This window comes from Dasypus novemcinctus, chromosome 23 (genome assembly GCF_030445035.2).
Source record: "Dasypus novemcinctus isolate mDasNov1 chromosome 23, mDasNov1.1.hap2, whole genome shotgun sequence".
Taxonomy (NCBI): domain Eukaryota; kingdom Metazoa; phylum Chordata; class Mammalia; order Cingulata; family Dasypodidae; genus Dasypus; species Dasypus novemcinctus.
This window is the reverse complement of record NC_080695.1, coordinates 18,327,668-18,355,569: the sequence shown is the minus strand read 5'-3', so window position 1 is coordinate 18,355,569 and position 27,902 is coordinate 18,327,668. Positions and strand designations below refer to the sequence as shown.

General features: G+C 55.5%; 1 protein-coding gene across 5 annotated transcripts; it reads left to right on the top strand.

Annotated features, from left to right (window-relative positions):
- Window positions 1-155: 155 nt before the first annotated feature.
- Window positions 156-27,902, top strand: MLXIPL (MLX interacting protein like). Of its 5 annotated transcripts, none has more exons than XM_058285928.2 (17): window positions 156-494; window positions 3,751-3,857; window positions 8,819-8,901; window positions 9,048-9,137; window positions 9,388-9,432; window positions 9,903-10,098; window positions 10,251-10,331; window positions 12,940-13,100; window positions 23,494-24,040; window positions 24,287-24,354; window positions 24,433-24,580; window positions 24,734-24,852; window positions 24,945-25,064; window positions 25,896-26,023; window positions 26,104-26,227; window positions 26,774-26,903; window positions 27,175-27,902. In XM_058285928.2, the coding sequence occupies exons 1-17, from the start codon at window positions 202-204 to the stop codon at window positions 27,288-27,290; spliced, it is 2,556 nt and encodes an 851-aa protein (XP_058141911.1). In that variant the 5' UTR covers window positions 156-201; the 3' UTR covers window positions 27,291-27,902. The 5 variants fall into 5 exon arrangements, with proteins under 5 accessions (XP_058141911.1, XP_058141909.1, XP_058141910.1 ...); XM_058285926.2 differs by having other exon boundaries at window positions 24,728-24,852; XM_058285927.2 differs by having other exon boundaries at window positions 24,430-24,580.

The window sequence follows — 27,902 nt, the reverse complement described above, 5'->3', positions numbered from 1 at the left end:
GGTCCGCCCAGTCCCCTCCTGGGACCCGGGCCCCGCCCCCATCTTGGCCTCGGGCGCAGGGTGTGGCCATGCTAATGACAACCCTGGCCCCGCCCCGCCTGGCCTCGGGCGTGGGGCGTGGCTATGCTAATGAGGCCACCCCGGCAGCCCGAGCCGCGCGGCGGCCCCGCGAGGCCGGGCGAGGAGGCGGCGGCGAGGGCCATGGCTGGGGCGCTGGCAGGTCTGGCCGCGGACTTGCAGGGCCCGCGGGTCGTCCCGAGCCCGGATACGGACTCGGACACAGACCTGGAGGACCCGGGCCCCCGGCGCAGCGCGGGCGGGCTGCTCCGCTCGCAGGTCATCCACAGCGGTCATTTCATGGTGTCGTCGCCGCACAGCGACTCGCTGACCCGGCGGCGTGACCAGGAGGGGCCCGTGGGGCTCGGCGACTTCGGGCCGCGCAGCATCGACCCCACACTCACCCGCCTCTTCGAGTGCATGAGCCTGGCCTACAGGTGAGGGCGGCTCCGGGGCCCGACGGCCTCGGCTCTCCGTGGCGGGACCCCGGACACCCCCACCCGGCCCCGAGCCCTGGTCTCCGACCGCTCCCGGAGACTCCAGCCACGCTCCGAACGCCCCCTCCCCGGCCCCACTGGCCCCCGACGACGGGCCTGCGCCGGTCCTGGTTCCCACTCCTGGTCGCCAACCCTCCCCCGCAGCGGGCGCGGACCCCTGCCCTCCACTTGGACCCCCGGCGACCCTCGTGTTCCCAGAACCCTAGATCCTACCCACCCTGCACTCCAAGGCCATCCACCTGCAGCCCGGGTGCTTGCACCCTCCTACTCCGCGCCTGCCCACAGTTGTCCCAATTCATAGCCAACGTCGACTGACACTGACTGCGTCCCTCTTCCGCCTCCCAACTGCCAGGACACTTCTTGGGTGGTGGGAGGAGGGTGCCCGGGTTGGGTCCAGAGGGCCGGGGGTCGCTGAGGTTCTGGGCCTTGGCCCGGCAGGGGGTGCTGCAGGCCGTGGGGTACCGGCGCCCGGGACACGGCCCGGGACCCCTGCGCGGCACGTCGCAGAGCGCACCAACCCGTGCCGGGCCTCGGCTCCACGCCCGCGGCCCCCGGAGCGCGCCAACCAGGGGCCTGGCCCAGTGCCTGGAGCAAAGTTCCCCCGGGCGCAGGGACCAGGATAAATTATCAACAGAGAACCACAGGCGACAAGGGGGATCGGCCGGCCTTAATCATTTTTCTCTGTGCAAATATTCCTCTTTTTCGGCGGCGCCTCTGCCCTGCTGAGAACCGTGGCCCCGGTGCCCTGAAGCCCAGCAAAAGCCGGGGTGGGAAGTTGCCGGGGAGTGTTGCCCACCCGCCACCGGGCCGGTCTAGCCTCGACCCCATTGGCTGGAGGCGATGTAACCTTGACCCACAAGCTCTGGCCCCGGGCCCAGGTCGTGTTGCAACCGGATCTTCCAGGGCTCGTCCAGGGCGCCTGCCCAATGTGGAAAGTTCAAATTCCCTTCTCCTGCCCTCCCTTGGGGATCACGGGACAGGGCATCTCAGGTCCCAGCACACATGGGATGTCGGCACCCCTCCTCCCCAGTCTGCCCCAGGGGGCCCCCATTTCCCACTCACCCCCAACCTCGGCTTCCTGCTTTATACTGCCTGGTGCCCTCAGCCCTGTGCCCTATCACAGATGGTGGGTGATACAGGGAAGTGGCAAAGCAGGGGACCGAGCACACCCCAAGAACTGCCCCCCTAAGAGGCTGATTGCAAGCTGATGTAATCCCATCCAGGGACAGTTAGATTATTCCCCCAAACACGCAGAATATTTCATCTCTCTGCCTAGCCCTGGGTGGGGGCCCAAGTGCCAGGGATGGAGGGGCCTCAGTGCCAGAGGACCCTCTGGGTTTCCCCATTTGGAGAGGGAAACCCAGAGGCTCAGACTGGGGCAGTGTTTTAGCCCAGAAGGCCCCCCATTCCAGGGGTTCCCTGGAGATGCGAGCACTGCAGAGGCCAGAGCGTCCCAGGAGACTGTCATCATGGGGACAGGATTCTGAGGCCAGATGCACAAGCCTGGCCTGGGCAGTGTGGACCCTGCCCCGTGGTCCTGTGGGTGGAAGCCAGGGAGGCAGGTTCTGGGAGATCTGAAAAAGCACATTGTCACGGCCAGACTATGGGTGGCTATGGAAAGAGGGTCCTCCAGGGGACGGGGCGCTCAGGACCCTGTCAGGGGAACTCCGGCAAGGCAGGTGGTGGGGAGGAGCCTGTCCCCAAGATTTCACTTTTTCTATTGGTCTAGAAGCTCTTGAACGCTGACCCCAGGCATCTGGCTCTCCTCAGGCCACATCTGCCAGGCCTGGCATGGGCCACAGCTTTTCCTCCTGGGCTTGGATATTGTCACGGTCTCATCTCCCCCAGCCCTGCGGGGGACACAAACCCACACTTCCAGCAGGGAAGCGGGGGAGGGAAGGCAGGCAGGCTGGAGGGCGCGGCACAGGCAAGGGCAACAAACCCGGGAATCCCCCCGCCAAAAGAGGCTGGCACTGGAGTCGGTGTGACCCCCACCCCCCACCCCACGTCTCCCCGCGGGCAGATGGTGTTGATCTGTTGACCTAACTCCAGGAGGGCTGGGGCCACGTACTCCATTTGGGTAATGAAGCCTGTCACAGCCCACCCCCCACCCCCCAGCCCCAAAGCAAACACGGGTGCTTGGAGACCAGAAAGGAGAGAGGGGCCCGGTGACCCATGCACCCAAGGGCTGCAGGAAGAGGGGCTGAGGAGTCTGACTGCCACCTCCCATGGAGTGGGGCGGTGCCCCGGGGGACAGCAGGCCTGGCCTTCTGAAAGGACCCAGTGGGGGCCCCAGTCTTCCCATCTGAGCAAGGGCTGGAGAAGGCGGGCTTTGAATGCACCCCTGCCTTGTAGATCATGGGGGGGGGGGCAGCAGTGGCCTGTGACCCTGGACATCTTGGCCTCCTGGGTCAGCTTCCTGGAGGCGGCAGACTTGGCCTGTGGCTAGCAGGACCCCGAGAGTAAACACCCCTCACCCGAGCTCCCTCCCCACCTCCCCGGGGATTTCACTGACCGCTCCCCCAGATCAGTGGTGCTGTCTCCTCCCGCCCACCAGCCTACCAGTCCCCTGGGCCCTGGTGGCTGCTGTCTGCACAACCCCAGACAAGGGTTACACCTTTCAGCTCAGTCCACAGGTGGCCCTCCTGGGCAGGGAGAAGGCCAGAGCTGGCTGCCCCGAGGCCGGCCTGGGGAAGAGGCGCCCCTCTCCACCCAGGCCAACCCCCCCGCACCCCCAGGCCTCTCCTGAGCCTGAGGGACCAGCAAGAGGGACTAGAGAGAAAGCCTCAGGGCGAGAGGGAGTTGTAGCCATGTGACCCTGGGCGGGTCCCTCCCCCCTCCTGGGCCTCAGTTCCTTAAGTAGGAAATGGGGCTAAGTCCTGGGGCCGCTGGGGGGTGGACAGATGCCTGCGGGGTCACTGGGGGGAGGACTGAGCTGGTAACCGGGGGTCAGCCCCGCTTGGGTCCTGGGAGGAGATGAGCAGCAAGTCTCTCCAGAGAGCACCAGGGCCGCTAGTGGCTACCCCAAGGTCAACTCTCAGGGAGGAATTTCAGGCCAGTTAGAGTTAGGGGGGGGGGTCCCTCCAATTGCCCCCCATAGGTAAGTGCCTGCTGCAGCTGCAGAAGCTCCGCCCACCCCCTTCCTTGCATCTTCCTCCTGCTCCACCCCCCTGACCTAGCCATCTCCCCCTGACAGCGGCAAGCTGGTGTCTCCCAAGTGGAAGAATTTCAAAGGCCTGAAGCTGCTCTGCCGGGACAAGATCCGCCTCAACAACGCCATCTGGAGGGCCTGGTACATCCAGTGTGAGTGGGCGCGGGGGGCCTCGCCGGCCAGGGGGGCCTCTCCCCAACCAGAGGGCGCCCTACCCGGGCTGCCCAGGAGACCCCTGGGCTCTCGGGGCCAGCACTGGCAGAGTGCTGCTGGCCTGTTGGCACCAGGACCCTCAGGGGGCCTTGGGGGATGTGCCCCAAAGCGTGCCCTCCACTGCCCTCCACAGCACGGTCACTGCGCGGAAGCTCCGAGGTGGGCTGGGATGTGGGGAGCAGTTCCGACCCCGTTTTGCATCCCATTCGTGCAGTCAGGTACAGCAAATGCCGGGTTGGAAAAGGGCTTGAGACTCTGGCCATCACATACCACCTTACAAATGGGGGGAGTGGGGACCTGGCATGGGTCTCCGCCAGCCTTTCCTGGAAGCCCTGGAGATTGGGGCAGGAAGGAGGCCCCAAAAGGCCGTGTAGTATGCTGGAAGGGGCTCGACTTGGGGCTACCCGGAACTGGCTCCCCCACTGCCCCTTGCTGACTGTGTGACTATGAGCTAGTTGCCTAACCTCTCTGAACTTATTTCCTCATCTCTAAAATGAGGTCTTTCATGGTTAGCATGGGGATAACCAGCCTGAAAGGGTCTGGCACACAGTTGGTGCTCAATAAGTGATGGTTGAATTTCATCTGCCCTTGAGGAGGATTCAGTCATTTGGGGATACAAGACCCACTCCTGGTATCAGGGCTGCAGAGACCGAGATCCTTAGGCCAATTGGGCCCCCGTGTTGGGACCTCATCCAGCTCAGACAGATTCTGCGACAGGGTCAAAGGCTGCACTGAGCTGGAAACACACAGCCCAGGAAGGCCGACACATGGAATTCTCCACACCCTGACCTCCCACCACCCGCCGAATTCCACCCAAGAGGAGAGAGGGAGTGTTTTCTGGTTTCTCTTCATGTACCTGGCACTTTCATAAATTATCTTATTTAACGGCAACTCTGGGCTGGCAGAAGGTACTATTGCCCCTATTTATTGGATGAATGGATGAGCAACTGAGGCCCAGAGGCAAGTGACTTGTTCAGGGTGGCAGCGCATAAAAGGAGCAGAGCCCAGTGCTCGGGCCGCTGCTCCCAGCCGCCAGCTTCCAGTCGTCACCTAAAAACACACCAGTCTCCAGCAAGGCGGTGGGGAGGCCTTCAGGGAAGTGGGAGCCATTTGCCTTTCTGGATGGTTCCTCTAGTCTCTGCCATTCCTGAGAATCTCAGGACAGGTCCTGGCCAAACGAGGGCGCTGTTAGGGCAGCCCCTCACTCTGCAGTAGGAATTGATGACGACACTCAGGCCTGATGCTCCCGGGGGCTTCCTCACCAGGCTGACCTGGTGCCCAGCTCTTGCACGTGTTGCTGGAAGGACCCCGGATTCTGTGTCCAAGATGGGGCTGAGTGCAGCTCTAGCACGTCCCAGCTGTGTGACTGGGCCGCAGCTTCCTCAGCTATAAAATGGGAATAATCACGGGTCCTCTGGCTGAAGTTTGGCGTAAGCTTTCAGTGTGGTCATCCGTATCTCAGCACAGGGCCTGGCACCCAGTCTCAGAGCTGAGCTGCTGGGATTTATTGTTACTGGGCTAAGAGCATGTATTAGTCAGCCAAAGGAGTGCTGATGCAAGGTACGAGAACTCTGGTGACTTTTATAAAGGGTATTATTTGGGGTAGAAGCTTATAGTCTCAAGGCCCTAAAGAGTCCAACTCAAGATACCATCAGAGGGACTTCCTCACCCAAAGTCTGTTGCCATGTGTTGAAGCAAGATGGCAGGCGATGTCTGCGAGGGTTCAGCCTTTCTCTTCCTCCTAAGGGCCCGTGGTCCCTCGGCTGTGGGCTGGCATAAGGCTTGTCTCTCTCTCCAGTGCTCGTCTCTCCCTGGTGCTCGTTTCTCTCGCAGCTCAGCTGCAGCTGTAGGCTGTCAGGCTTCTCTCTCTTCCCGGGGCCTCTGCTGTGTCGATGGAGCAGTCTCTCTTCCTCTGTGTTCTTCTCCTGTGTGTCTACTTCCGTGTGAGAGTCTGTTTTATCAGCCCAAGGGGGTTGGGTCTCAACGCCAAGTCGCACTCTAATGACGTGATTGAATCAAAACTCTGATCTTAACATAATTTAATCAAATGTCTCATGTGAATCCAATACAATCAAAGGGTTATCATGCCTGGAGGAACCAGACCAGTTTACAAACATAAAATCTCTTTTTGGAATTCATAAATAATATCAAACTGCCACACAGCAGCTGCACATGGTGGGCAAATGACGGCTGCCAGGACCCGTCCCCCTCCCTAAGCACAGGAGGTTTATAGGTGGGCTTCAGGTGAGGGGCGGTGGTGGGGCTTGCTCTGCCAGTACCCGTGGTTAAGCTGAGGGGGCTTCTAGCCCATTCCCTCGTGGAATGCCTGGCCCTAGGCTGGAACCTGGAATGCCTCGTGGAATGCCTGGCCCTAGGCTGGAACCTGGAAGGACCCTCCCACCCCTCTGCAGGCTCCTGGCCTCCAAGAATCCCCTACCGTCTCCCAGCTCCAAAATGGTTTCGGTCTCCTCTGAGCTCCCAGAGCACTTTGCACCTCTCATAGGAAAGGACTTGCCCCTCGCGTTACCTCTTCTTATTTGTACACTTTCCTAATCTCCTGGCAAAAGGTGACCACCCTGATTCACCTGTGTTATTCCCTGTCCCGTACCGGTCCCAGTTTAGGTGCATGCATTAGGTGGCCGAGTGGGTGGCTGGACTTATCAGTGTGAAATAACTCCTGCCCCAACCCGGAAGCCACATTGTCATCATCCTTCTGTCCAGAGCACAGAGTCCCTGGGTGGACAGTCTTAATCTCATCTGGGAGATCAAGAGCAGATACTCTTTGGGACCCTCTTTGCTCTAAGCCCCTGGGAGTCTATACATCTCAGGGCCCATCCATCCTTTTGTTTTCTGTCCAAGTCATGCTCAGCGACTGAGACAAAACTTCTGTCCCAATCCCATGGGTGTTTGTCTGGAAAATGTCCTTTATGACAGGACTTTGTAAATAATATTGAAAGTCCCAATAAATGTCACATTCTGGCCATGACTTGGCCCCTCTGCCATGTTCTAATTTGTCCCAGAGGAAGTGTGTTGAGGTTGGAGGGATCCTCGTGGACACCTGAGAAGGGTCAGCAGTTGTCCTCTTTTTCAGGGATGGCAGGAAAAGTTGCTCTGGGAAGGTCTCAGGGTTGCTTCCAACGAACACCTGCTGAGTGACAAGCTCTGTGCCAGACCCAGGGACTCAGGGCTAAAGGGCACAACTCCTGCCTTCACTCCCAGTGGGGACACAGACCCGGGAAGAAAGAAATAAGCGAGGCCACATGGAAAGCACGCATGCCTTGAGGCAGGCGGGGCCGTGGGGTTTCCAAGGAGGGAGGGAAGGCCTCCTGGAGGAGGTGCCATCCTGAAAGGTAGTGGATGTGGCGAGGCAGGGGAGGGAAGGAAATGGCATTCCATGTGGGATAAAGCCAGGGGGTGGGCTAGGTGCGTGTGTGTGGCAGGGGCTGGGGGGGACAGCAAGAGGCTCAGCGTGGCTTCGAGGTGGAGCATATGACAGCGAAGGAAGGTGGGAGATGCAGGTGGTAGTCAGGCCGTGGAGGGGCTTGAAAGCTGAGCTAAAGAATAGCCAGAAATAACAGCTATGTACAGCAGGGGAAACACAGAGGGATCGAGAGGTGAAGAATTTTCTTGTTTGTTTTTTGTTTATTATATTATTATTCTTGAAATAATGAAAATGCTCTAATAATGACTGAAGTGATGAATGCACAACTATGTGTTTGTACCAAATACCATTTTGATTGTACAATTATAATGAATTGTATGCTTTATTATTAATAACAGATATCAGTAAAAAAAAAAAAAGAGTGTGAGGCTGGAACCTGGGAGGTCCAGGAGAAAGATGATAACAGACTGGGGGGGTGACAGTGAGAGCGAGGCTGGAGTAGAAGGGATGGTGGAGGATATGTCCATGACCCTGCGGATTGAATGGTCTGTCCTCGGTCTAGAGCTTGGGGACTCTGGGAGTCCCCGAGGCGGTTTTGTGGCTGGGGGCAGCACTGGCGTCAGAGCAACCCGGGGAGTTGCAGTCGTGGGAGGGAAGTTCCCAAACATCCTGAGTGTGACGAGCCTGGGGACATCTTAGCGGAGGGTCCGCAGGCAGCTGGGAAATGAGTCTGGAGCTGGAAAGGAGGAAATGAGTCTGGAGCTGGCAAGAGAGATTTGGGGTCTGTGAAAAGTGGTCAAGGAGGCAAGAGAACAGAAAGAAGGTGCCTGGGGCTTAGGGCGGAAGTGGGTGCTATGCAGCCCAGGTGGGAGGAGGAGACTGGGGCAGTGCGGGGGCCTTGAGCCCCAGAGCGGGGTTCCGAGGGGCCTGGGGGCAGGTGCTGAGTTACAGGTTAAAAACGAGACCGGCCGGTGAGGGACTGGAGGTGGCATGTGCTGACACTCTTCCAGAATTTGGTGGAAAGGGGCAGAAGGTTAGCTTGTTGGGGTAGCAAAGGTTTGGGAGATAAGGGAGAGCTTGTAGTGTGTTTATGGGACAAAAGGAGGGCGCCTGTGGAGAGGCGGGATCCGAGGCTGGGGGAGAGGAGGGAAAGGACGGCTCAGGTAGGTGACCTGAAGAGGTCAACGGGTGGTTTTGAGGTGTGAGGAGCCTGAGGCAGGGAACCTAGAGCCCCTGGCCTGCCAGTCTGATGCTGGACCTTCTTGGAGTAGCTCACTCCTGTAGCCTGCGCTCCCACAATCCTATTTGGCTAGCTCCTAAGGAAGGCAGAGGAAGCATGGGAGGTTCATTTCACAGTGGCTCTGAGGAGAGGGAGCGCCGGGAGGGCAGGCAGGAAGGCATCCTGGAGGAGGTGGCACTTAGTTTGGGCACTGAAGGCCAGGCTGGATTTTGTCGTGTGTCCCCGTGGGATGGGAGATGAGGGAGCTGGGCACCCCTGAACAGACCCCCTTCCCTCAGATGTGGAGCGGAGGAAGAGCCCCGTGTGTGGCTTCGTGACCCCCCTGCAGGGGCCTGAGGCGGATGAGCACCGGAAACCTGAGGTAGCTGAGGCTGGGGACGGCCCACCTGCCTGCCCTGCCAGCCAGGCTCCCGCTTTCTCCCGGGCACATCCCGAGCAGGGTGGGAGGGGTCGGCCCAAGGGGGCTGGGGCGGTGCCACTCCCCGCACAGACACCCCACCTCCCCAGGCCGTCGTCCTGGAGGGAAATTACTGGAAGCGGCGCATCGAGGTGGTGATGCGCGAGTACCACAAGTGGCGCATCTACCACAAGAAGCGGGTCAGTCGGGGTCCGGGGGGAGGCCGGGGACCCTTGCCCCCGCCCCGCCCTCCACCGCCCGGGGAAGAGCCGGGGAGGGGCTCCCGCCCGGCTGAGGCCCTCCTTGGGGCCCAGGCTGACAGCGCCACCGTGCGGCCGCAGGGTGTCCTACCTTAGCACCCAGGGCAGGGGTCCCAGGGGGGGATGGGGGGGAGGGGCGGCGTCCCATTGCCGTGGGGGAGCTGTTGTGCAACTCTGTGTGTTCCTGCAGCACCGTAAGTCCAGCAGGGAAGGGGATCTGCTGGCCCCTAAGCAGGTGGGTGTTCCCTGGACATAGAATTGATGGCTTCTGGCAGGGCTGGGGGGGCAGTGGCTGGGGTCCGTCCGCTGGCTGATTAGTGGAGCCCCACTCCCCGTAGGGAGGGAAGCTTTGGAGGGCGCAGCATGGGCAGACCCCACGCTTTGGGTGAACTGAGCAGGTGGTGGGGAGGCAGGGGCCCGGGGAACCTGGTCCCAGCAGAAGAAAGCATCGGGGCGGGGAAGGGATGCTTCTCCCTGCAGCAGGTCATCCCAGTCCATCTCCAGGGGAGGGGGGTTCTTAGAGGCCGATGGGATGACCTTGACCTTCCAGGCAGTGCCCTGAGTCCATTCCGGCCAGGCTGGCCCCTCTGTTCCCCGGGCAGTGGGTGGCATGGAAGGGCAAGGCGCGGTGGGAGAACCCCATTCCGCGGGCTGGGTAGGGGCAGGGGGGCAGTGGAGCCCCAGAGCAGAAGCCTGTCTCCCCAGGCGGATGGGGCGTGGCCCCCGCCCGAGCGATGGTGCGAGCAGCTCTTCTCCAGCGTGGTGCTGCTGGGGGGCCCCGAGGAGGAGCCCGGGGGGCGGCAGCTCCTGGACCTCGATTGCTTCTTGTCCGACATCTCCGACACCCTCTTCACCACCACTCAGCCTAGCCCGGCACCCCTGCAGCTGCCCCCCGAGGACGGTGAGGGCCTGCCCTCTGGGCAGGGGTTAGGGGAGAGGGGCTGGGGTCGGTGAGAACCCAGGCAGCCGAGGGAGGACGGCGGGGTGCCCCCCCGCCCCCCGCTGTCCACCGTGGCTACCTGCCGCTCCTGACATCCTTCCTGCACCCTCCAGCCTACGTCGGCAATGCCGACATGATCCAGCCGGACCTGACGCCCCTGCAGCCCAGCCTGGATGACTTCATGGAGATCTCAGGTGCAGCAGGCCCCTCCCCCTGCCTCCCTCTCCTGCCCCTAGGGCCACCAGGCTCGTGGTTCCTTCTGTGACCCTCCCGAGGTGCTCATCACGTCTGTGTGAGTGCATAGGGACAAGTGTCTGATTTTGTTGTTTTCACAACAGACTTCCCCACACGGCTTTCCTCACGGAGCTGTCGCTCTCGGAGACTCTCTTCCATGCGCCTACGTTTAGGGGTCTCTGGAGCCGTGTCGGGGGCCAGGGAGACTTCAGGGCTCAGCCTGTCTCAGCCAAGGGGACAGAAGGAGGGTCCCAGCGATAAAAAGCTTATTTTCAGTGGCCCCTCCCCCCTCCCCACAGGGTCCCGGGCCTGTCGGTCAAGAGGTGGAGGCTTATGGGGCGGGCACTAGGGAATGAGGAACCACCCCCACCCCTGCCTCAGCCCCGGGGCCGGGGTGGGGGCTGTCGGGGGCAGAAGTGTCGATGGCAGTGCCCTGGGAGCACACCAGCCTGGGAGGGCAGCCCCCTTGTCCAGGCAGACAGGCCCCCGACGCAGGTAGGACCCACACCCCAGGCTCTGGGCAGCCACAGGACTGACTGGGGCCAGGAAGCGATGTCTCTCAGCCCACGGTGGCTGCGGGGGTGGGGGCAGCCCTGGTGAGGGGGTGTGGGTCGCGTTTGGAGGGGCCGGTGTGGCCCTCTCCTTGGCTACAGCACCCGGAGGGCAGGGAGCAGCGGCAGGGCCAGGGCGGCAGCTGGGCTTGTCCCTCAGGGCTGCCACTTGAGAGGCTTGGGCTGGAAATGCCCAGGGAGGGGCCAGGACTGTGGGGGGGGAGGGGGCTCGGGGAGAGGGGCTCGCTCAGGAGGAGAGGCCCAGGATTGCAGGGAAGGAGGGACTCAGCTGGGGAAGGGCTCAGGGGGGGGATGGCATGTCGGTGGAGGGGAACGGGGTTCGAGGAGGGTCTAGGGGTCCATTGACTGGGGCTAGGAAGCTATGTCAACCCAGGGTGCATGCTGGGGTGGGGCAAGCTTGGGCAGGTGAGGGGGTAGCTGTGATGAGAGCGGCTTGCACCTCCATGACCCCTGCCTGAGCCCGGGGGCAGTGGCGCAGTGGGCACGGGGTGGCTCTGTGGGCCTTAGCATCCGGGGGCATGGCCCAAGTATGGGGCTGGTTGCAGAGCAGGGACCGCAGGGGGTCTACTAAACGGGGCCTGTGGCCCCTGGGGGTGGGGGAGCATCAATGACCACTCCCCTTGCCACCAGTCCCTCCGGTAGCAGAGGCCGCACCGGACCCTGTCTGCCGATGACTGAGGAAACAGGCGCACACACAGGCATGTGCGTGCACACTCAAATAGATTCACACTCACACACTTGCACTCACACACACTCGTTCACTCAGGCACATACACACACTCAGACGTGCCCACACGGTGCACATGGCACCAGGGCAGGTTGACAGGCTCAGGTGGAGCTGGAGACACGGGGACAGGTGCAGAGGGAGGCAGGCAGGGGCCACACGCGGACTCCACCATCAGCGACTCACAGGCAAAGCGGCGTCACATGAGATGTGTGCCAAGTCCGACCCGCGTGGGCTTCTAGGCTCGCTGTGAGCCTGCCTGTCCCACTCTCGGGCCTCCTTAGGGGCGGCTCCTGGGAGAGAGGCTTGACCAGCCCTCAGGGCTGCGGGGACAGTGGGGCAGGACTGGGAACCGACCCTGCTGGGCTCTGGGGGGCTGCCAAGGTGAGCTTGGGTCTGACCCGGCCAGCCAGGCCTGGGGGGCTGGCACAAACCAAAGGCTGCTCAGGGTCAGAGAAAGGTGCCCGGAAGGGAGCGGGTGGCAGGCGGCACCCAACCCCGGGATGTGGTTAGGCCACAGGCGGCTGCTTCCCAAAACCAGAATAGCCCAGGGCTTACACAACCCGCACCCCCAAACAATCTGCTGCCCGCTTTCCCGCCAGCGCTGCCCGCTTTCCCGCACCCTTGCGCTCCTGCCCCGCCTCTGAGCACCTCCTTTGACCCTTGACCATCCCCTATTAGACCCTTCACCCCGGCTTCTCAGCTCAACCTTGCTGGCCCACCCGTGGACCGAACGACAGATGCCCTTGTCCCAGACCCACTGACCTTCTGACCCCTCACCTCTGACTCACCCCTTGCACTCCTGTCAACCCTGGGGTCCCTCCCCATCCCAGCCCGCCTCGTCATGGACCTGCCCTTGTTCCTCTCTCCTGGCAGTCTCTGTTGCCCCCACTTCTTCACTTTCTATACCCCCAGCAAAGCTGGCAGGGAGAGCAGGTCAAGAGACTGACCAGGCCAGGGGATGGCAAAGGGGGGCCTCACGGGCCAAGTGTGGGAGCTCAGTGGGAGGGCAGCTTCTTGGGGTCCCTGCTCACACCCCCCTTGCTGTCTTCCACTCAGGCCCGTCCCACCCAAGCCTTCGCCGCTGCTTCCCCTGAGTGAGACAGAACTCCCGGTTTCACAATCTCCTGTGGAAGCCTGGCCCCCCCGCCTGCTGGCCCCCGCCCCACAGCCCGCCCAGTCTGGGAAGAGGGCACCAGGCCCGTTCTCCTCCCACTCTTTCCAGCCCCGGCCTTAGCCTAACTGCTGCCACCCTGTGTGTCTGAATTACAGATTTCTTCACCAACTACCGCCCCCCACAGACGTCTTCAAACTTCCTGGAGCCCCCCAGCTTCAGCCCTATGGCCGATCCCCTCTTCAACAGTGGGATTCTGGGCCCAGAGGTGCCCCCCGCCCCCTCAGGCATGACCCCCCTCTCAGGCAACCGCCTGCAGGTGAGCCCACCGCCCCTACCTCCTGCCCCAGCTCTGCCCAGCCCTCTGCGAGCTAGCTCCTGAGCCTCTGCCTCACATGCCCTGGAGGTGTCCAAGGCACTTCCTGAGGGCCCAGCCCTGTGCTTGGCTGGCGGGGAAAGACCAGAGGGATAGGAAGAACCCATCTCTGCCCTCTGGGAGGGCACAAAACAGCTGGGGAAGACAGGCTCCCCTGTGAAGCAGAACTAGACAAGATGGTTGTGGGAGGCAGACTGCAGGCAGGAAGAGCACAGAGCAGCCCCACAAGGGCTGGATGCTGTGGAAGGCTTCCTGGAGGAGGAGGAATTCTAGACCTTAGTGAACGGGTCAGGTTTGGTCTGGCACACAACAGGCACTCTGTAAATGGTTGCCCAATGAGTGAATGAGTAAGTGTATGGTGTGTTGGTGACTGGGTGGATGGGTTGTAGATGAGGGTGGATGGATACATGGGTTGGTGAATATATGGGTAGGTGAGTGTTTGATTGTATGGATGGGCTAGTGGATGGCTAAGTAGATGAATAAATAGTTTGATGGATCAACAAATAGACTGGTGGGTGGATAAATGGCCAGTGAATGTATGGATGGTGGATGGATGGATGGATTACAGATGGGTTGGTGGTGATAGATGGTTGGCTGTGTTGCTGGAGTCGGTGTCCAGGTTCTTGGCTATGTGACATGAAGGAATTTAAGGACATGCCATAGGGTAGGCAAGGGAGTAAAGGGTTTATTAAGAAATGAGAAAAGAGAGAAATATACATGCAAAACATAGGTGTGGTCATGTGCAAGGTAGGAACATGCATTCTTTCCTCTGGGGTTCCCTGTTTTATGGGTAGGGCTCCAGGGTCTACACCGACTGGCATATTTGAGACAAAACAAGGGAAACTTATTGGGGGGTTTGATTCTCATAGAGATTGCTTTCCAGTGGTGACTGGCCTCTGGCTGCTGTCCACAAGCTGTCCATGAGGTGGGGGTGGGGGTGGTGCATGCTGCAGGTTGCCCCTTGATAACCTGCTTGCGTAAGTCAGCAGGCTGATGCCTCCGCTGCTTTTACCAGGTGGCGTTTGCGTAACTTACTGGATTTTCTGCCTCTCCTCCTCAAATCCCCCCCTAAAAGAGTTGTACACCCTTAATCTTAAATTGAAGGGTGAAGGTCATGCTTCTGCATCTGCGTCCTGCTGATTAGGGGTTGTAGTCCCTTCCTGAAGGGTGGAAAACTCTCTTGCTACGCTACTGGGTTTAGGAGGAGGAGTACTTGCTTTAATGGTTGAGACTGGGTGATATCCATGCGTGAGCAGAAGTTTGTTGTGGAACACATCCATCCTGGAAGAGATAAATTGCGTTAGGAGCCTAAATACACAGGGGCCTACTAAGAATATAAGAAGGATGGCTGAGAGAGGACCTAGGAAGGCTGTAAACCAAAGGAAGTGAGTGAGGTATGAGAACAGCAAGAATGGAGTGCTGCTGGTAGTGTCTTCTAGTCTGGATGCTCATCAATAGGTTATGTTTGTTTGTTTTCTGGATTTTAGAAAACTGGCTGATGTAGAAGAGGGTATTGCTATTAGGTACTTAGCTTTTGTATTTTGAAGAGATATTTGAGGCCATCCAGCGGCTGGCACTTGAATGCCTTAGCAGGTGTTTCTGGTGCACTGACACTTCCTTGGACAGTAGGCTTTACTAAGATAAATGCACCCCGCTGGCAGTTCCTTTAACTTTAACAGCCAATAGTTCACTTGGTTGTATGCAGCTGCTGTGGTGCCAGCCTAGGAAGGAAGACATTGGATGATCTCATCTGAAGCAAGAAGATTATTAGCCTGAGGATGCAAACATAAGTGTTTAGTGGGTACCTAGAGAGGGGATCTTTTCTGGTAAGCAAAATGACAATAGTTTTGCTACTGTAGTAGTTTTTTCCGTAGGTCTTAAGACATGGGCTGCTAATGGGTGAGCTCCAGGTTTGCAATACCATACATTCTGCCCCTCTATAGGAGCAGGCCTTAATGTCGATCGTATTTGTTTAAGTTCTACTCACATTACGCTGACAATTATTGCTCCACTGAGTATATCTTTCACTCAGCCAGCATTCTGCAGAGGCTCCAGTGTTTCACAAGCTTGGTACATAGCCCCCTCTGGCACTATGAAACAGATCCAGTCTGGAGGCAATATTGAGTCATTGCCGGCTGGTAGAGCCACAGGAGTTCAAAGCAGCAATGTAGTTCCATTTACTTCAGGAGCATAACCCCATGTGACAGAGAACTTTATTGTTTTAGGGGTTGTAGTGACCTTCCTAGCCAATAACTCAATGGAAAGACACCATGCATGGTACTGGGGGCCTGGTTTCAATTCTTAAGAAAGTCTGACAACATTGAAGTTTATCCCCTTATTGTGTGGCCTTATGGGTATGCCCAATACTGTAAGGCACTGTTTTGGCTAGAGCTGAAACAGGCCTCACAATTTTGTATGATATAAACTAGGGTAGAATACTTTATAGGAATACCCAGTGCCCTAACCATGTGCCACCTCTTCGCCACCCCTTTTTTTTTTTCTTTTCTTTTCTTTTTTATTCATTTTTTAAAAAATATTACATTCAAAAAATATGAAGTCCCATTCAACCCCACCGCCCCCACCCCCCACTCCCCCAGCAACACTCTCTCCCATCATCATGACACATCCATTGCATTTGGTAAATACATCTCTGGGCATCATTGCTGCACCTCATGGTCAATGGTCCACATCATAGCCCATACTCTCCCACGTTCCATCCAGTGGGCCCCAGGGGGACCTACAATGTCCCACAATTGTCCATGAAGCACCACCCAGGACAACTCCAAGTCCCGAAAACGCCCTCACATCTCATTTCTTCCTCCCATTCCCTGCACCCAGCAGCCACCATGGCCACTTTTCCCACACCAATGCCACATTTTCTCTGTTCTTTGCCACCCCTTGAGGGCCAATCTTTTTGTGTGGCCACAAGACTGCTTTTTCTGTGGGGGGTGGGGCAGATTATTTAGATATCAGCCAGACCATCTGCCTCTTGATTCTCAGGTGGAGAGGTTGTTTTTGTAACATGTAACATTTTAAAAGTAATTAAAACTATGATTAATAATATACTGTTACCTAATATTATACAGAAAACATTGTTAAATGTCTAGTAAGTTTATATAATCTTTAAGTATTTATATGAATATTTTACCCATACAATTTTGATTAACAGAAGGTTAGAAATTCCTTTTAAGTTTTATAGCACTTTCTAAACACTTTTTATTCAACTTATAACATATCAAGGGAACTTAACTTTTTATTGCTTCACTTTTTTTTATTCCCCCCACCTTGACACCCATGCTCGCTGTCTACTCTCTGTGTCCATTTGCTGCACACTCTTCTGTGCCTGCTTGTCTTCTCTTCTCATCTTCTCTTTAGGAGGCACCAAAAACCAATCCAAGGACCTACTGACCTGGGAGAGAGGCACTCAATCGTCTAAGCCACCTCGGCTCCCTGGTCTGCTGTGTCTCTCCTCTATGTCTCCCTTTGTTGCTCCAGCTCTCTGTGGCGTGGACCATCAGCTCTCAGCAGCACGGGCTGTCAGGTCTCTGTGGCACAGGCCAGCTTGCCGTCACCAGGAGGCCCCAGGAATCAAACCTGGGGCCTCCCATATGGTGGATTGGAGGCCATTCACTTGAGCCACATGCACTTCCCTTTTCACTTTTTACAGGGTAAAATAATTTTTTTTGCAATAATTTGAAATAAAAAGATAACTTATAGGGTTTGACTTTGAGGAAGTGTTAAAAGTTGTTAGGTTTGAGGACTGATTTTCTTACACAAGGATACAATAAAGACATCATAAAGTACAAGAAGCTATTTTGATGAAACAGACTTTTTGCTTTGTATACTAATTATTTAGGAGAAAACTTGTTATAACTTTCTACTAAAAGAGATAAAGGATTTAAGAAACTTTGTCACTTTAACAGAAAGTGAACCAAATTTTAGTTTTGTATTAATATACTATTTAATACTAAGGGTTTTAAAACTTTTACCCAACTTTGGGCAAAAAAAATTCCTTCTCTGCCAACTTTCTGTACTTTCTGTTTTCATTCAGGTTTTGTCCTACATTTTTTTCCACTTAATACCAGTTGTTTTATCTTAAGACAAAATTACTTTTATTATTCTTAATCAAAAGAAAAAGTACATTCTATATACCTTACATATTTAAGTTACCAAACTGATTTTAGAACTTCTTTCCAAGAAAACCCCATACAACATACAATTACCACTAAAATTAAATCAACTTGTTAGAATAATAACTTAATTTGATTATATGCAAACATAACTTTTTTGTTTTATTTTGAAGACCTAGTAGTATGCAATACTGGAATATTGATAGCTCACAGGGAATGGTTTATAGAAATATATGCTTTCTTTAATTTACTATTTTATCAGGATTTCACAAGGACACATTTTTAAAACAATTTTCTGGAGGCAAGTTGGTGGGGGAGGCTGGTCATCGGTTAAGCCATTGTTGATTTTCAGGCTTACAAAGTGGCCAACATTTTAATTTTTAAAATTTTAAAATTGTGAATAACCATAAAAGCCTACCAACTGCCAGGTTTTAGTTTTATAGCTTTTAAGGACCTTTTCTCTTTAATGAAATTTGACAATTGGATTATTAAGTACTCTCATTTTAAGACTGTTAAAAGGTTTAAATTGGAGAATTGCAGGACAAACCATGGTTCTTAATTCCCTGGCCTAGTCAATAAGAGTTTTAAGTCAAACTTGTATTTTCTTATTTTGTCACACCCAGCCCTTCTCCCATATCTCCTGCAAAAAGGAGGCCCTGGGGAGGGGGACTGGGTAGGTCAAGGAGTATAGGAAAAACTTTTTTCCTTTCCCAATAGTTTTTATATTTAGATTTCTATATGACCTTTCTATCCTGATTAACTTTTCTAATTTGGGCTCCAGGAATATTCATTTACATATAAGCACTTATTTAAATTTTAGCAGTTTTAGTAGAGCTTTTTAAAGAATTTTTAACATGATATCACCATTCTGAGGTGTGAATATATACATTGAGCAAATAGGCAGGCACAAATAGAGAGATACAGAAACACACAACTCACTAATGTTATCTAAAATTTTCATTTTCTTACAAGTTTAATGTAAAATAACATTATATTTAAAAGATCTCTTTGAAGGCTATTTCTGATTATTTTAACCTGCGCTTTGATCATGCAGTTTTGCACAAGAATTTAATTCTTTTTAGTTATTGTCTTATAACTAAATAGTTCCCAATGCTTTAAAATACAATCTACATATTCAAACAGGAAAGAATAGTTAACATTACAAAGGTGAAGCCAGTCCTGAAATACCCATAAGCAAGGGCAAACTCAGTTTAGAATTACCATCACAACAGCAGGCATACTGGAGGGTGAGGCTAGACTTGAAGTAACCATAAACAAAGGTCAGTTTAATTTAGAGTTACCATTACAATATCAGGTTTAGGCTCAATTCACGGAGTTACAGCAATTTTAGATATTATTCTTCTGCTGTTTTATAATATAAAGGTATCTATATAATGTTCTTAACTCTTAATTACAGTCTTTAGTAAATTTTCTTTTAAAAATAAACTAGACAAAAAAAACCCACAACTACCTGCTTTTGTTTATTAGCTAAGCAATTAAAAATGTTTTATTAGTAACAGTATTGTTGCTAAGTTTTCCAGCTTTTCCAGCTGGAAAAGTTTATGGAACATAAATTCCATGTTATTTCTTTTACACATTAAATTCAACGGCAATTTAGTATAGAAATTTTTTTTAATTAATGAAGGGATGAAACCAATAATTTAAGAAATTTTATATTTTAGGAGGCACCAGGGATTGAACCCAGCACCACATACATGGGAAGCAGGCGTTCAACCAGCTGATCTACACCCGCTCCCTAGTACTGGAATTTAAATACTTATTTTTAGGTTACCATTCACCATTATTTAGTTTGTAACAGGCAAACCCCAAATCTGATTTATGAGTCCCTAGGCATGAGCAGATGGATAAAGTAAGCTCAGATTAAAACAGGAGAATTTTACACACTTACTTGGCATAGGGAAAGACCCAATTTTGGAATTATCTCCACGAAGCGCCCAGTGTCCGCCAATGACGGGGACCTCGTGCTGAAACTCTAGCTTTCCTCCAGGAAGTTCCCTGGGCAGCTGCTCAGCATGGAGCAGAGAGATTCGGGGAAGCCTTACCCCTGAAGAGACACGGATTGGAACTGCATTTCCATTAGCTACCTGTCATAAGGGTTAAAATCCTGCTGGCTTGGAGCCCAGTGTTTGAGTACCTGCCTCCCACTTACAAGGTCCTGGGTTCAATCCCTTGTACCTTCTAAAAAAAAAAAAACCCCGCAGGTTTTTTGCTGAAAGGATTGGCGTGTTGCAAGGGATTGGCAAGGACCTGAGAGGCTATTTTCCAGGAACCTTTTAATTACAGGCAGGAAGCCTTTAACAACTTTTTCCTTGAGGCCGTACTGCTTATTTTACAGGGTAGAGCTTTAGAAAATGGCCTAGATCTTTTTTTTTTTTATTTTGTAAAAATATTACATTAAAAAAAAATTATATGAGGTCCCATTCAACCCCACCACCCCCACCCCACCACTCCCCCCCCAGCAACACTCCCTTCATCATGACACATCCATTGCATTTGGTAAGTACATCTCTGGGCATCTCTGCACCTCATGGTCAATGGTCCACATCATGGCCCATACTCTCCCACATTCCATCCAGTGGGCCCTGGGAGGATTTACAATGTCCGGTGATTGCCCCTGAAGCACCATCCAGGGCAACTCCAAGTCCCAAAGGCTCCTCCACATCTCATCTCTTCCTGCCATTCCCCATATCCATCAGCCACCACGTCCACTTTTCCCATTCCAATGCCACCTTTTCTCTGTGGACCTTGGATTGGTTGTGTCTGTTGCACCTCTATGTCAGGAGGAGGCTCAGATTCCACATGGATACTGGATGCAATCCTCCTGCTTTCAGTTGTAGGCAGTCTAGGCTCCATGGTGTGGTGGTTGTCCTTCTTCAACTCCATCTTAGCTGAGTGATGTGAGTCCAATAAATCAGATTGTAGGAGCTGGAGTCTGTTGAGGCTCAGGGCCTGGCTATCCTATTGTCAGTCCAGAGATTCAAATCCCCTAAATATATCTTAAACCCCAACACCAACTACAATTCCAATAAAGTAGGATGAAAGTCTTATGAAAAGAGATCCCATCTGAGTCCAGTTCCATCATGCAGAAACACCAGCTCCCAAGAAGGGCCATCTGACATGGCAGTGAACCCCGTCTGCCATGACCATAGAACCCGTGGGTCTCTTTAGCCCTCAAAGGAACCAACACCTGGGGATTGCATCCACTCCATCTGTCTCCCAGACTCTGCTCAGCTGTGCACAGAGGCAATCCTTCTGACAGCCTCCAGACTCTTTTTTAGAAACTCGTAGCCATATAAACTCATTTCTGCTTTCCATTTCCCCCTTACATTAGGTCAAACAGCATTTTAAAGTCATGTTATTATATGTAGACAAGGATATTCTGCTGATCCGCATTGAGCCTTTAATTTTAGGTCATTTCCTAGTTCCATCTTCACCTGGTATTTGGTAATGATCCCTCGGTGCCAGGGAGGCTCATCCCCGGGTGTCACGTCCCACACTGGGGGGAATGTACTGCATCTACATGCTGAGTTTGGCTTCGAGACTGGCCACATTTGAGTAACATGAAGGCTGTCAGGAGGAAATTCCCAGGCACAGTGCTGCTCTAGGCCTTGTTCTTATTTCAGGTGTATAGGCTCACAAGCATAGTCATTAGTATCATGCTCTCCCTGTTGGACCCTCATTCCTTCCTGGTCCTTGCCATTGCACCTGGGGGATTGCCGCTGTTCCCCTAGGGACCACGACAGAGCACCTCCTGGCCTAGATCTTGATTCCCCATTTACTCCCCTTATCTGGCACCACCAAGATGACAGGGGCAGGACCCAATAAGTGGTTATGTTAATTAAGAAATTAACAATCTTACCTGCCACCTCAAGGGTCACAGAGGCTCCTGCAGGTGGATGGTTCTCAGCGTTGTGGGGACGGGGGAGGGGGGGGCCTGCCTGACTTAGGCCCCTCCCTGTGGTCCTACCCCGGGGCAAGGCCCTGGCAGGTCCTGGTGATAAGGCAGCTAGGACCAGGGGCCCCCTCTCCACACTGGAGACAGGTTCCTGCGGACTTGGTCAGGTAGCCCTGCGGGGACAGAGTACCTTTAATGGTAGCAGTTAAAGGTGAGCTGACTCCCAGGCCTTTTGTTTACCCTTCTTTGCCTACTTCCTTTGGGTGGTGCAGTTTCAATTGTTGAAAACTGTGAAGGCTGTCTTTAAAAGGGAGTTAACCGAATTTTGGAGACCCAGGGAGAGTCTTTGTGGCTTCCTATGGATAGCTGAGGCAGACTGGCTAATAAAGTTAGCTCCTAGATGATCTCTCCTTTCCTAGAGTCAGGATCTTTTCATCCTGCCTCTGAGTAAATTCCCTGAGCTTATTATAATTAACCAGTTTGGTCAATTATTTTCTCATCCCTTGTGGGAAACATATGACCACATGGGCCTTGGCCCTCAGATCTGTCTGTCCCCTCCTTCCTTCTTACACAGGTTTAACTGGGATTCAGGGTTCCATACAGAGGCCACTCTTAGCCATCCTCTAATTTGTCCCCCCTTTTTTTTTTTTCAAGATTTATTTATTTAATCCCCCCCTCACCTTGAGGTTTGTTTTTGCTGTCTGTTCTCTGTGTCCATTCGCTGCACGCTTTTCTGTGTCCGCTTGTCTCCCTTTGTTGCATCGTCTTGCTGCGTCAGCTCTCCGTGGCATAAACGGGCCGTCAGCTCTCTGTGGCGCACATGCCAGCTTGCCTTCACAAGGAGGCCCTGGAACACGAACCCAGGGCCTCCCATATGGTAGGAGGGAGCCCAACTGATTAAGCCACAGCTGCTTCCTGTTCCTTTTCTTTTTATTTATTTATTTATTTATAAAGAGTTATTTTATTTATTTCTCTTCCCTTCCCCCCCATTGACTGCTCTCTGTGTCCATTCGCTGCGTGTTCTTCTGTGTCTGCTTGCATTACCTGGTGGCACTGGGAAACTGCGACTCTTTTTTGTTGCGTCATCTTGCTGCGTCAGCTCTCCACGTGTGCGGTGTCACTCCTGGGCAGGCTGTGCTTTTTTCACTCAGGGCGGCTCTCCTTGCGGGGCGCACTCCTTGTACGTGGGGCACCCCTATGCGGGGGCACCCCTGCATGGCACGGCAATACTTGCACTGCAGCACTGCGTGTGGGCCAGCTTACCACTTGAGTCAGGAGGCCCTGGGAAATGAACCCTAGACCCTCCATATGGTAGACAGACACTCTATCAGTTGAGCCACATCTACTTCCCTGTCCCTTTACTTTTTAGATCATCAGTAGGTAGGTTGTTCCAGTTTCTGAAAAAACATTCCAATGGGGAGTCTGCTGGAATGCTAGAAGCTGTACCCATTGTTCTAGGAAGAAATGGGAAAAAAAGATGTTAACCCATCCAGCATCCCAGATCCCAGTCTGACTGAACTTTTAGCCTCTAAACTGAAGCCCCCAAGTGGTCTGGGTCTTGGGAGACATTTGGACTGTCTGCTCTGGTTCTGGGCATCCCAAGAACACAGAGGCGTTGCTGACAGGCATCCCCATGGCACCCTCGGTCTTGGGAAATGTCTGGACCCAAAATCCAGACCAAAGACACCAAGCCAAACTTTCTGCCTAGGAGATCGAGGTCCCCCAGCAGTTCTACTCTCTTGATGGGGTAAAAGTTTGGTCATTGTCCAAATGACTAGAAATTGCAGATTGGGGACCTGGCCCAAAATGGAGCACAATTTTTCTATAGACCCTGTTTTCTGCCTCTCCTTATTAGGTCCCTGTTCTATCCTGCCTCAGATGGATTGGCAATTGGATTAATATCTGGCAGGGTGGCGAAGATAGTTTGATGATCTAACTTGTAGGTGAGGGTGTAGGTAGGTGAATGGACGGATGGATGGGGTGGTAGATGGATTGGTGGATGAGTTAGTGACTGGATGGATAAATGACTTGGCAGATGAATGGATGGGCAGGAAGATGGATGCCCTTTTTCATGCCTGGTTTGTGCAGAAGTGTGTTCCACTCTCCCATCATTAGATTATCATTTCCCTGTTGTGTGTGTGTATTTGGGGATGGGGAGGTGGTCATTTCTCATCTCTCTCCCCAGTGCCCAGTCCAGAGCTCAGCTGGGGCAGGAGGCTGCCTGGGTGTCTGCAAGGGCCAGTTTTCTCCCCTGCTCTCTGAGTGTCTGTCTGTCTGTCCCCCCAACCAGGCTCCGAACAGCTGCCCTGGCCCCTTGGATCCCAGTACCTTCCTGAACTCTGATTTCTTCCTTCCTGAAGACCCCAAGCCCAAGCTCCCACCCCCTCCTGCACCTCCCCCCCGCCTGCACTACCCTACCCCTGCCAAGGCACAGGACCTGGAAACCTGCCCCCCAACCCCCTTCTCTCCCATGGCTCCACCCCCTGCTTTGCTGCAGGAAGAGCCTCTCTTCTCCCCCAGGTTCCCCTTGACTACTGTCCCTCCTGTCCCAGGAGTGCCCCCCCTGCCTGCTCCCACAGCCTTCCCACCCATCCCACAGACTGTCCCAGGCCCCACCCCGTCCTCCTTCCCCTTAGACCTTCTGCCCTCGGGGTACCTGGAGCCCACATTTGGGCCTCACTTCCCAGTGCCCAAGGGCATGCGGCCCAGAGGCAAGTCCCCCACCTCATCCCCTAGGGGACGAAAGCCCAGCCCCCCGACCTTGGTCCCTGCCACTGCCAGCCCCACTGCCACTGCTGGAGGCCACAACCCCTGCCTCACACAGCTGCTCACGGCAGGTGAGGAGGGAGGGGCGGGGTGGACGGAAGGGGGAGGGGAGGACCAAACAGGAAACGCAGCCTGTGGGAGCAGAGGGTGAAAGTTACAGGGCAGGCTCAGATTGGGGAGCAGAGTGATGAGAAATCAGGGACATGGGCTCTGTGTCCCAGAAGAGCATGGGCTGTTGGGAGGGGAGGAATGGGGTCTTGGGAAATGACGGGGTTGGGGCCAGCCCCAGTGATCCTCAAATTTCCGCCTGTCCACAGCCAAGTCTGAGCAGCTTCTGGAACCACCACTTGTGTCTGGTGCCCACCTCCAGTCCCCAGGGTCCCCGGTAAGATGCCGGGCACTGGGAGGTAGGGATCAGCCCAGGGGATTCACCCCAACTCTCCACCCTTCTCCACCCCAGCAGGAGACAGTCTCTGAATTCCCCTGCACCTTCTTTTCTCCGACCCTGGCCCCCACACCACCTCGGCCACCTTCAGGCCCAGCCACACTGGCCCCTCCCAGGCCCCTGATTGTCCCCAAAGTGGAGCGGCTCTCACCCCCAGCACCCAGCGGTAAAGAGGGCTTGCAGGGATGGGGGACTCTTGAGAATGGAGGGAGGAAAAGGAAGGAGGGGAAACTACATCTGGGGCCAGGATGAGTGAGTGGCACAGGGCAATGGGACCCTCTCCCGGTCCTTCTGCCTGTCATCTGTGTCCCAGCCACAGGTGGTGAGCGGCGGCTATCTGGGGAGCTTAACTCTATGCCGGGCTCAGGGGCTCTGAGCGTTGTCCGTGTCTCCCCACCTCAACCCATCTTAAGCCGGGGGCGTCCAGACAACAACAAGGTGGGTACCATCTCCCCCACCCCAAGGTCCATTTGCTTCCTCCCAGGCCCTCTTGGGCTCCCTCCTTGGCTCACACCGCTGTCTCCCCCAAGACTGAGAACCGGCGCATCACACACATCTCTGCAGAGCAGAAGCGGCGCTTCAATATCAAGCTGGGGTTTGACACCCTGCACGGGCTGGTGAGCACACTCCACGCCCAGCCCAACCTCAAGGTGAGCCCGGGCCCAGGCTCAAGAGGAGCCCTAGCCCAACCTCAAGGGGAGCCCCAGCCCAACCTCAGGGGAGCCCCAGCCCAGGCTCAAGGGGAGCCCCAGCCCAACCTCAGGGGAGCCCCAGCCCAGGCCAAGGGGAGCCCCAGCCCCACCTCAAGGGGAGCCCCAGCCCAACCTCAAAGGGAGCCCCAGCCCAGGCTCAAGCGGAGCCCCAGCCCAACCTCAAGGGAGCCCCAGCCCAACCTCAAGGGAAGCCCCAGCCCAACCTCAGGGGAGCCCCAGCCCAACCTCAAGGGGAGCCCCAGCCCAACCTTAAAGGGAGCCCCAGCCCAGGCTCAAGGGGAGCCCCAGCCCAACCTCAAAGGGAGTCGCAGCCCAGGCTCAAGAGGAGCCCCAGCCCAGGCTCAAGTGGAGCCACAGCTCGACCTCAAGGGACCCCCAGCCCAACCTCAAGGGGACCCCCAGCCCCACCTCAAGGGGAGCCCCAGCCCAACCTCAAAGGGAGCCCCAGCCCAGGCTCAAGAGGAGCCCCAGCCCAACCTCAGGGGAGCCCCAGCCCAACCTCAAAGGGAGCCCCAGCCCAGGCTCAAGAGGAGCCCCAGCCCAACCTCAGGGGAGCCCCAGCCCAACCTCAAAGGGAGCCCCAGCCCAAACTGAAGGTGAGCCCCAGCCCAAGCTGCCCCCCCCAGGACCACATGGCCCCTTCCTGGGCCTCCTCCCCAAGACCAAATCCTAGGGCCCTCTGGACACTCAACTATCTCCTCCTGCTTAGTGTGCCAGTAGGCTCCAGGGTAGGGTGACCTCTGGCACTAAGCCCACACTGGTCTGCAGGTGAGCAAAGCCACCACGTTGCAGAAGACAGCCGAGTACATTGCCATGCTGCAGCAGGAACGGGCAGCGCTGCAGGAGGAGGCCCAGAAACTACGGGACCAGATTGAGGAGCTCAATGCAGACATTAAGTAGTTGGGGTCTGGGAGGGGCCGGGGCCAGAGGGACCTATAGCTTGATGCCCCAGCCCTGATGCATCCCGTGCCCCCAGCCTGTGCCAGCAGCAGCTGCCTGCCACTGGGGTGCCCATCACACACCAGCGTTTCCACCAGATGCGAGACATGTTTGATCACTATGTTCGGATTCGCACACTGCACAACTGGAAGTTCTGGGTGGTATCCTCCAGCGGACCAGTACCTGGGGGGGGCAGCGGAGGCAGTGGTGGAGGAGTAGGAGCTACAGCCCAAGCAGGCTCAGCTCCACAAGCCCAGCAGGGGTCTCAGAGCTGCTCCCCAGGTGCTGAAGGGGCTCTGATTCTGCCCCCTCCTTCTAGGCCATTGACATATTGACTGGCAGGATTGCTCAGTGATGAGCTGACAACAAAGAGGGGAAACTGTGGGAGGAGCCCCTGGGTGGGACAGACTCCGAGTGGGGTGAGTGAGGCCTAGAGGAGACATGGGAGCTCACTCCTGTACCCTGGCTCAGGGGTCAAGTTCTTGACTGAGCCAGGGCTGGAAACCCAGAGGTGGGGGCCGCCCAGCTAGAAGGGCCATGGACGACAGGGGGACAGACCTTGGCAGGATGAGGGGGCTGCAGCAGGAACCTTGGGTTCAAGGTTAGACAGTGGCCCCTGTCCCTAGGCTGGGCTGGTGTCAGGGCTACAGGTGAGGTGGGTGGGGCTACCAAGGAGACAACAGGCCTGCTTCTTGACCTGGACCCAGTTCAGCATCCTCATCCGGCCTCTGTTCGAGTCCTTCAATGGGATGGTGTCCACAGCAAGCCTGCAGAGCCTTCACCAGACCTCGCTGGCCTGGCTGGACCAGTACTGCTCCCTGCCCGCTCTCCGGCCAAGTAGGTGAACCACCTGCCGGTGGTTGAGCCACCTGCCCGTGGGGGGTCCCACCCACTGCCTCAGGCAGGGTGCTCCACTTGCTCACACCCCAGGTCCAGCCTAGGGTTTTGGCCTCCCCACCAAGCCCCCTGGATGACCCTTCACCGCCAGGACACCTGCAGACAGAGGTCCCGGGAGGGGCTAGCAGTCTTGCCAAGAAGGACCTCCCTCTCATCCCTTTGCCTTCACAGCAAGACCCCAGGCCACGTCCCTTTCTCTTCCCCTCTCTAGCTGTCCTGAACTCCCTGCGCCAGCTGAGCACAACCACCTGCATCCTGACAGAACCAGCCCGCATACCCGAGCAGGCCACACGGGCCGTCACTGAGGGCACCCTGGGCCAACCTTGAGAGTGTGGGCCAGGCCCTTCCACTCACCCAGCTGCCCTGGGGCTGCCTTCGCTGGGCGAGAGCTCCGGAGACCACTCCTGGGCACTCCCTCCTGCCCTGAGCACCCAGCGGACCCCAGCGTGCAGTCTCTTCCCACTGCCAGGAAGCCCGGGGCAGAGAGGAGCTGATTTCCAGTCCCTACTCTGCCACAGACTGACCCTGCGACCTTGGGCGTCTCGTGCTCCCCCTTTGGGCCTCTGTTTTCCAGTCTGCAGAATGGAGCTGCGGAAGGCTCAACCAGATGATGCTCCCAGGCCTTTCTAGCTGTGACATTTGGGGCCCTTACTTGGCAGCTCAGGGAGCTCAAAGGAGGGAAGAGGACGATCCTGGCCCTGGCACCCCTACAGGTGGGGCACAGGCCTGTTCCTGAACAGAGAAGTGGAAAAGGAGGTGCCTCCTCTGTGCCTTCACTGGTACCCAGAGGCGCTGCAGGATGGCTTCCCCTGGGCCAAGCCAGGAAGGTCTCATCTGGGGCAAGACCAGGGCTGGAGGCGGCCGGAGCAGGGCAGGCATCCGGTGTGCGTGTGTGACTTTTGGAAAGCTTTCTTTACCAATAAAAACAAAACAGTGCCA

What these genes read in the sequence shown, in the direction of transcription:
- MLXIPL (XM_058285925.2), top strand. Translation starts at nt 202, where the DNA reads ATGGCTGGGGCGCTGGCAGGTCTGGCCGCGGACTTGCAGGGCCCGCGG. An exon ending in TGCATGAGCCTGGCCTACAG is followed by an intron (nt 495 to 3,750) that starts GTGAGGGCGGCT and finishes TCCCCCTGACAG; the next exon opens with CGGCAAGCTGGTGTCTCCCA. An exon ending in ACGCCCAGCCCAACCTCAAG is followed by an intron (nt 25,065 to 25,895) that starts GTGAGCCCGGGC and finishes ACTGGTCTGCAG; the next exon opens with GTGAGCAAAGCCACCACGTT.